Below are 9,163 nucleotides of genomic sequence, written 5' to 3'. Positions count from 1 at the left end.
CTTGCCCTGTGTCATCTTTGCAGTTGTATGTGGGTAGAGTAAAGGCAGGAGCTCTCAAGGTGACACATCAGCTGGCACTTACCTGGGATTCGGATGCTGCTTGTCTATGGGGAGTGGGTTCACTGGAGTTTAGTAAACGAGCAAGGGCAAGCCTGAGCATGTGGCTAGTGGTCTGCAGTATGAGCCTGGAAAGCTGCTTTGAGAGCCCCACCCTGCTTCCCTGGGTCTTCAGCCCCTGCTCAGTAGAGATAATTTGGGCCAACTTGCCCACATTGAGATGGTAGCAACGGGATTATCATGTGTATCAGGGTTTTACTTTTCTGTCAGTGGGAGGTAGGATGAGTGGTGTCTTTGTGTCCAGTGTGGAGCCCAGTGCCTGGAATCTAAGAGATCTCGACAAATGTGAATAAATGTGGGAGAATCAATGATAACTGGGATGCTTCAGCCTAACTGGAGGCAGACTCACCAGCTGCAGCTTGGGTAGACTGCCCCGGACTCTGAGCTTTAGGATCTCTGTTGAGGCTGTCAGTTAACTGCGTGTATGTGTGTGTGTGTATGTGTGTGCCCGCGTGTGCGTGTGTGTGCACGTGTGTGTCTCAGGAGCTGGGCTGCATTTGGTTGGTTCATGCCCTTGAGTATGAGGAAAGTTGGGGGCTCTGTTTCTCCAGTGGGAGAAGGAGCTGTTGCAGAGCCAATCTTAGTTGGTGGATATGTGTTCAAGAGAATGGGCAGGGCATGGTGGCTCCCAGTACTTGAGACTGAGGTGGGAAGGATTGCTTGAGCCTGAGGGTTGGAGACCAGCCTGGGCAATAGCAAGACCTCTTTTCTATGAAGAAGGTAGAAAATAAACTGGGCATGGTGATGTGCATGTGTAGTCCAGCTACTTGGGAGGCTGAGGTTGGAGAGCCGCCTAAGCCTTGGAGGTGGAAGTTGCAATGAGCCGAGATCACGCCACTGCACTACAATCTAGGCGACGAAGTGAGACCCTGTCTCAAAAAAAAAAAGCAGCCAGGAAGTGGCAAAGTTCTAGCCTTAAGTGATTCTTGCATATCTGTTTCTGTCAAGCAGATAAATACAGCAAACATTTTAAATGTGTTTTGTTACTTAATTTTTGTATAATTTCAAACTTACAGAGAAGTTGGAAGAACAGTACAAAGAACACCCAAGTTTACCAGTTCATATTTTGCTTCAATGGCTTTGTCTTTTTTTGGTGGGGGGCACGTGGTAGATAGAGTCTCACTCTGTCACCTAGGCTGGAGTGCAGTGGCACGATCTTGGCTCACTGCAACCTCCAGCTCCCTAGTTCAAGTGATTCTCCTGCCTCAGCCTCCCGAGTAGCTGGGATTACAGGCACTCACCACCACACAAAGCTAATTTTTTTTTTTTTTTGAGACGGAATTCTGCTCTTGTGGACCAGGCTGGAGTGCAATGGTGTGATCTTGGCTCACTGCAACCTCCACTTCCCAGGTTGAGGTGATTGTCCTGTCTAAGCCTCCTGAGTAGCTGGGATTACAGGTGCCCACCACGCCCGGCTAATTTTGTAGTATTGGTAGAGACAGGGTTTCTCCATGTTGGTCAGACTGTTCTTGAACTCCCTACCTCAGGTGATCACCTGCATCGGCCTCCCAAAGTGCTGGGATTATAGGCGTGAGCCACTGCGCCAGGCCATATATTCTTTGTATGTATATGTGTGTGTGTATGTGTGTGCCCGCGTGTGCGTGTGTGTGCACGTGTGTGTCTCAGGAGCTGGGCTGCATTTGGTTGGTTCATGCCCTTGAGTATGAGGAAAGTTGGGGGCTCTGTTTCTCCAGTGGGAGAAGGAGCTGTTGCAGAGCCAATCTTAGTTGGTGGATATGTGTTCAAGAGAATGGGCAGGGCATGGTGGCTCCCAGTACTTGAGACTGAGGTGGGAAGGATTGCTTGAGCCTGAGGGTTGGAGACCAGCCTGGGCAATAGCAAGACCTCTTTTCTATGAAGAAGGTAGAAAATAAACTGGGCATGGTGATGTGCATGTGTAGTCCAGCTACTTGGGAGGCTGAGGTTGGAGAGCCGCCTAAGCCTTGGAGGTGGAAGTTGCAATGAGCCGAGATCACGCCACTGCACTACAATCTAGGCGACGAAGTGAGACCCTGTCTCAAAAAAAAAAAGCAGCCAGGAAGTGGCAAAGTTCTAGCCTTAAAGTGATTCTTGCATATCTGTTTCTGTCAAGCAGATAAATACAGCAAACATTTTAAATGTGTTTTGTTACTTAATTTTTGTATAATTTCAAACTTACAGAGAAGTTGGAAGAACAGTACAAAGAACACCCAAGTTTACCAGTTCATATTTTGCTTCAATGGCTTTGTCTTTTTTTGGTGGGGGGCACGTGGTAGATAGAGTCTCACTCTGTCACCTAGGCTGGAGTGCAGTGGCACGATCTTGGCTCACTGCAACCTCCAGCTCCCTAGTTCAAGTGATTCTCCTGCCTCAGCCTCCCGAGTAGCTGGGATTACAGGCACTCACCACCACACAAAGCTAATTTTTTTTTTTTTTGAGACGGAATTCTGCTCTTGTGGACCAGGCTGGAGTGCAATGGTGTGATCTTGGCTCACTGCAACCTCCACTTCCCAGGTTGAGGTGATTGTCCTGTCTAAGCCTCCTGAGTAGCTGGGATTACAGGTGCCCACCACGCCCGGCTAATTTTGTAGTATTGGTAGAGACAGGGTTTCTCCATGTTGGTCAGACTGTTCTTGAACTCCCTACCTCAGGTGATCACCTGCATCGGCCTCCCAAAGTGCTGGGATTATAGGCGTGAGCCACTGCGCCAGGCCATATATTCTTTGTATGTATATGTGTGTGTGTGTATACACACAACTTTTTTTTTTCTGCTCCACTTGGAGATCTGCCCATTTGCTCCCAAATATTTCAGTGTTACTTCCAGAACAAGAACATTATTTTATATAAGCACAATGCAATGATCAAAATCAGGAAATGTAACATTGATATAATACTATGTAATTCAGTGAGTCCTTGGTCACATTTTGATCACATTCACAAAATGTGAAAAGTTGTGATTGATTTATTTTGTCCTTCAATTTGGGCTTTAGTAGCTGGAACCACAGGTATGGACCACCATGCCTAGCTAATTTTTAAATTTTTTGTAGACATAATGTCTCCTATGTTGCCCAGGCTGGCCTTGAACTCCCGGCCTCAAGTGATCCTCTCCCCTCAGCCTCCCAGAGAGCTAGGATTACACTAGTGTGTGAGCCACCACATTCAGCCATGTACTCTTGTATCTGTTAACCTGTTAGCCAACCTTTGGCTACCCCCTCCCCCTTACCCTTCCTCACCTCTAGTAAACACTATTCTAAGCAAATAGATCTTCAAGGAGACCACTCAGAACCTGGTAGACTCCTATATGGCCATTGTCAACAAGACCGTGCTGGACCTCGTGGTTGGTCTCATGACAAGGACCATCATGCACCTCATGATCAACAATGAGCATGCACTGCCCCATGCGGGCAGGGGGCTCCTGTGGTACTGGGGATGCAGGTGGCCATGTTGGCCTGGGGGAGATGGCAAACAGCCCTCTGGGACCAGGTCCAGGGAGGGAGGCACGGTCAAGACCAGAGCTGTCCCATGGAAATATAACGTGGGACTGGGCACAGTGGCCCATGCCTGTAATCCCAGCACTTTGGGAGGCCAAGGCAGGAGGCTCGCTTGAGCACAGGAGTTCGAGACCAGCCTGGGCAACATAGTGAGTCCAGGTCTGTACACACAAATTAGCCGGGCTTGGTGATGGCACATGCCTGTTGTCCTAGCTACTTGACAGGCTGACGTTGGAGGATCACTTTGAGCCCAGGAGGTTGAGGCTGCAGTAAGCAGTGATCTCACCCACTGTACTCCAACCTGGCAACAGAGTGAGATCCTATCTCCAAAAAAATATTTTAAAAACCGAGTAGACAGGTGTCCCGGTGGCATGATAGGTCCTGGGTCCCCTTCCAGATCTATAACCTTGGACAGGTGACTTTTCGTCTGGACCTCAATGTTCCCATCTGAGTGAGAAAAGGCAGTGGGGAGGCAGATCTTCGAGTCTAAGTGGTGTAGAAGCCGCGTCTGAAAAGCCATACTTGGGGCTCCAAGCCCAGCACACAGTCCCAGCAGGGCCCGGCAGGGCGGCCAGGGCAGCATAGGCATTAGGTTCCACCCTTCTTCCCTCTTTGCCCACTCTCAGACCAAGGAATTCATCTTGGAGCTGCTGTCCAACCTGTACTCACATGGGGACCAGAACACACTGATGGAGGAGTCAGCAGAGCAGGCACAGTGGGGCGACGAGATGCTGCGCATGCACCACATGCTGACGGAGGTGCTCAGCATCATTGGCGACATCAACACGACCACTGTCAACACAATCACCGTCAGCACGCCCACGGGGGCCGTGGATGCCTCCTGGCTGCAGGTGCAGAGCATCCTGGCCAGACGCAGGTACCAGGGCTGGTCCCCACGGTCCCAAAGCCCTCCCAGCCTCCCTGACTGAGCCTGGGGACTCTTGGAATGGGCTCCATGCCCAGGCTGGCATTCGTGGGTGCTCTCTGGAGCCATCAGAGACGGCAGAGAGCTCATGGTTTATGGTGGGAGCTTGGAGGGGGTCGTGTGTGGGGCTGGATTCTGAGGCGGCCAGAGGTCTAGGAACATCATCCTGGGCACGCCGTACCTGTTATGCAGTCTGAGTCATGCTGCCAGGGCAGAGTATCCAGCTCCCAGCCTGGGAGTGCCGAGAGCCAAATCCACTGCAGAGCAGTGGTGATAGTCGGGGTCCCACTTCCTCTATTTGTTGCAATCCAGTGGGGATCTAGGATAAAACCTTGAGACTCCCATGCACACGGTCATCCCACAACACACTTCACAGGCCAGGCAGGGACACAAAGCCCCCTTCCCTCCCTCCCAGGTACCATCATAGCTGCTAGTGTGTGACCGAAAGCAGGGTCCCTGGCCCCCGCTGAAGCACTACTGCCAGCCAGCAGGCTCACGCACCTCGGCCTGTTGCTCCTAGGGGTCACCTATGCTATTCAGCCAAGGGGACCACAGTGCCTGCTGGCCTGGCTGAGGTCTGTCCAGTGAGCCTGCCCACCTCTCCTGCCACAGACTCTCCCTCTTCTGCTTTTTCCTGCAGGAAGGGCCCAGCCTCACCTATGTGACCTGCAGTCCCCCAACAAGCTGAGGCTCCCCTCTTAGACTTACAAATCTATGGCCAGTGGCATCTGGCTGCCTGCCCTCCTTGCCTACCCAAGGGTCCTCTCAGAGGGTCCTGGGCTTTCTGATGGCCCAGAGGGGCCTCCGGCGCTCAATCCAACCATCCATTCCTTTTAGCTTCATCATCCTGGTTCAAGCAGTGTTCCTTCCCTATCAGGCCTGGTGGCTGTTGCTTGGGGCTCCCCAAGGTGAGGGGTGGCCCTGGGCCAGTGGGTTGGAAGACAGGGTGACCAGAGAAAAGGGAAGCCTGAGGGGACTGAGCATTGGTCTGAACTGTGGGTGCACTACCTGGATGCCGTGGGAGAGGCGTATGTGGGGTGTGGAGGGCCGCTGCAGCCCCCAGGCACTACCTGTGAAGCTCCGGCTCTTCCTTCCATCTTCCTCCCTTTTCCCTTCCAGCCCCTTTTCCAGGAACCTTACTACACACCCGCACCTGTGCCCTCCCCTCCCTGGCCCTCACACAGCTTTTGCATTGTGCCCATGCTCTGGGCTTACCTCACCAGCAATCTGCTTCCTTTTCTCTCTCCTGTTTTCTCTCTGCTTCTCTCCAACTGCCCGCTGATTGGGTCAGGCAAGTCCATCCCGTCCTGAGAGTCCCAGGTCCCGCTTCGACCTCTAAACAGATCTCTCCTCTTCTCGGAGGCCTCCCTTTCCAAGCCTGCCTGGGTGGGTGTTCTGTGACTTGACAGTGGATCCCCAGCCCCAAAGCCTTCATCTGTGACTTAGTCTGTTGTAGTGGTGAGCTGACACTTCCACGTGTGACCGTTGCTGAAAACTTGTGCCCCCTCTGTGGTATGCCCCTGCCCTGTTCTATACATAGCTATAAATACTCATATATATATATATGTGTGTGTGTATATATATGCGCACACCTATACATGGCCGATGGCCTCGCCTCTAGTGCTGGGAATCAGTCCCCGTGCTGTCCTTGTGGAGTCTTGTGGCCCAACAAGAGAAAGCTGTCCCCTGACATCGCCACTCCAAAGTGTGCCACCTCCAGTGAGCCTGTCATGCCCGGCCTGTGGACAGCCAGCCCCCGCCATCCCTCCCACCCTCCACCAAGCATGGGAGTGCTGTGCAGGCAGCTGCGTGGACTGACAGTCTCTACCAGTCCAGCTGTCCCTTGGCTGAGAAACCCATTTCTGGATGACGGGGAATGTGTCTTCTGCTGGCTGTGTTCTCTGTGGAGCTCAGGGGAGGGGAAAGGTCAAGCCATTTCTAGGGTGCTGTTGGGAGTGGTGAAAAGGCCTTTCTTTCCAAGGGACACATTTCCTTGAAAGTCCCTGGAGTTTAGCTGGCTCCTATGCTGTGAAGCCAGCTCTGGCCACTAGGGGGCAGGGTCATGAACTCAGCCTGGAGGGAGACTGAGGGGCAGCCGGCATTCTGGAAGGACAGACAGAACAGGCCACCCAGTGCAGACAGGAGAGGGAGGCAGGCGGACGGAAGGGAAGACACCTGGGGTGGATGGAAGTCAGTGCCCTTGGGTGCTGGTATCTGTCTTCCCGGCCACAGCTAGATCAGGCTTCTGAGCCTGTTGGCTGTCAGGGCCGGACTGTGCCCCATAGGTGCCATGGCAGTCCCCATCAAATCCACCAGGCGTCACCAGGCAGCATACAGGTAGCAGGCCTGGAAGGTCCCCAACAGCCCAGCTGGACATGCTCAGACACTCTGGGGCTCCTCGTTCTGTGGGACAAACTGCAGGACCCAGTGAGGGAAACGGGAACACACCAGGCTGAGCTGTATGGCTAAATCCATTTATTCCAAAATGAAAAGCGAAATAAACAGGAGTCACGTCACCAAGGGAGCCACGACCCCATCCCCGCCTCCTTCCTCTGTCCTATGCTAGTAATAAATAAGTTTCTCAGCCGCAAATAATTATTAGAACCTCCTCTCCTTATACCAGCTCCAACCTCCACTAGGTACAATACAGGGAGTGGCCCTACCCCCCAGAATGTTAGACAAATTCAATATGTACACTGGGGAAGCGGGAGTCACCCCAGCAGCCCATGCCCTCACCTGGTCTACTGTTAGCCCCACTGTCCTGGTTTAGCTGCCTCTCTGAATAAGAAGATGGGAGCCCCCTGAGGGAAAAGTTGCTTTGGTGAGAGTAGAGAGGTCATCAGGCCTTCTCAAAACAAACCAACTCCGCCAGCCTCTGGTTCTTAAATAACAAGCATCATCGTCCAGAAATTCAAGGACTCAGCCATGGTCAAGGTGGCAAAAAGTCTGTCTCCCCCCATTAGACAGGGGTCTTGTCTTGCTACCCTAGTGGTAAATGGTGACTGGGAAGGGGTGGCAGGGACATGGTGGGGGTGAAGACTCCAGACCCACTTCTCCAGGCTTATGCTGACAGGGGCCTGCTTTTATTTATTTTTATATCCTGTGACTTTTTTTTTTAATACCATAACTTCTTTTTCGTAACTTTTTAAAATAACTTTTCATAAAACTTTTTTCTACTTTTTTTGACACACTTTTCCACGTGTTTTATCCCATAACTCTTTCATCCCATAACTTTTAGTTTGTTCTTTTAATAAACACACTTACATAGTTACAATTTTATAAAAATAAAAAGAGATTATCTCATGCCAAGCGTGCCCAGTATTTGCATGCTATAGTATTTAGTACTATAGTTTTCAAGACGCACACAATTTTAAGGCAAAAACAACATTTTCACAAAACTGTTGCAAATTATTAATTTGCAACAATTTAATAGTTTATTACATTACAGTAACATCACAGCAGTCAGCAATGCCACTTTAGGCAAATTCAGTATTTCCATTATATGATTCAGTATTTCCATATATAGTCTATGTTTATAAGAATTCATAAATTGGTAAAAGTCATTCTAAGAAAACTTGGCAAATAAAGCTTTGGACTGGAATTGGCATTTCTTTCTCTACTTTTCCTTCCCCTAGTTTCTTTCTTTTAAACTACAGTATTCATATTTAAAATGTTTTAACTTATTTCAAAACATTAAGATAGCAGTTACATTTTTGAATAGTTATTTTAAAATGACTAACATAAAGTTTTAAAGAAACTGTTATGGATAGGGCTGATTTACATTTTCACATTTTCTAAAAATCAGCTTTGGTTTTAGAATTGATTTTTTTCCTTTCTGGAAAACCTATCAAGTTTAATCAAATACTTTAAAAATGATTATCATATATTGCAATCTTTAAATAGGTATTTTGATTCTTCCTACAGAAATTTAGATTTATTCAGTTGAACTCACATTTTAAATTTTATGTTTCTGATTAACTCTAACCTTCTAATGTTGCCTTCTAAGCAAATTGAAAGCTGCCTAATACTGAATGAGGAAGAGAACAAATACTTGACTGAATGAGGTATTGCAAAGACTGCATGCGCTTTGAAGAAAGACTTAAGTTATTGTCATACAATTCCATTCTTTTTAGCTTTTTCTTAAACACATGACAAAGAGTGGTATTTCAGTTAATATAGTACATTTATTTTCCAGACTGACATTCAGCTTAAATATGTCAGTGTGTGATTTAATCCATAGGTACCCAATGAACACATTATTGTCAGTTTAGTTACAGATGCTAAACACGATCTGAAGGTCATTCCTAGTCATTTATATGTGTCAGGGTAAAAGTGAAGTGATTTGAACTATAAAAATTCCTTTGAAGTAATTTATCAATGTATTAGGTAAACTCAGTTTCAGAATTTTAAAGAAAAACTGTTAGACCAAATAAGGTGCTAATTAACAGTGGTACCATTTCCAGCCTGAGGGTTTGCAACAGACTTAAAGTAACTGTCTTTAAACTGAACTCAAAGAATGCAAAAGCAGCAAGTTCAGAAAATAAAAGGCAAGAACAGGACTTTAAGTCCTGCATGTGTTCTGGAGCCCAGAACACACACCTGCCAGAGCAGGCCACTTTCCTCTTCTGGGAGATTTAAAAAACTCCCCAAA

At 48.7% G+C, this 9,163-nt stretch overlaps 1 protein-coding gene across 2 annotated transcripts; it reads left to right on the top strand.

The window, feature by feature from the left end:
- The first annotated feature begins 3,900 nt into the window (after nucleotides 1-3,900).
- Nucleotides 3,901-7,659, top strand: LOC117071208 (dynamin-1-like). 2 transcript variants are annotated; one of them, XR_004432192.1, is made up of 2 exons: nucleotides 3,901-4,464; nucleotides 5,153-7,659. XR_004432192.1 is itself a non-coding variant. In XM_033190943.1 (2 exons), the coding sequence occupies exons 1-2, from the start codon at nucleotides 4,277-4,279 to the stop codon at nucleotides 5,916-5,918; spliced, it is 303 nt and encodes a 100-aa protein (XP_033046834.1). In that variant the 5' UTR covers nucleotides 3,901-4,276; the 3' UTR covers nucleotides 5,919-7,659. The 2 variants fall into 2 exon arrangements, 1 of the variants encoding a protein (XP_033046834.1); XM_033190943.1 differs by having other exon boundaries at nucleotides 5,804-7,659.
- The last annotated feature ends 1,504 nt before the right edge of the window (nucleotides 7,660-9,163 follow it).

Source organism: Trachypithecus francoisi, unplaced genomic scaffold (genome assembly GCF_009764315.1).
Source record: "Trachypithecus francoisi isolate TF-2019V2 unplaced genomic scaffold, Tfra_2.0 Lachesis_group3, whole genome shotgun sequence".
In the NCBI taxonomy this organism is placed as follows: domain Eukaryota; kingdom Metazoa; phylum Chordata; class Mammalia; order Primates; family Cercopithecidae; genus Trachypithecus; species Trachypithecus francoisi.
This window is presented reverse-complemented; position numbering and strand designations above follow the sequence as displayed.

Excerpts from the sequence above, each read along its gene's own strand:
- LOC117071208 (XM_033190943.1), top strand. The coding sequence starts at position 4,277 with ATGGAGGAGTCAGCAGAGCAGGCACAGTGGGGCGACGAGATGCTGCGC. Across the intron at positions 4,465-5,803 it reads AGCATCCTGGCCAGACGCAG|GCAAGTCCATCCCGTCCTGA; the intron begins GTACCAGGGCTG and ends TGATTGGGTCAG.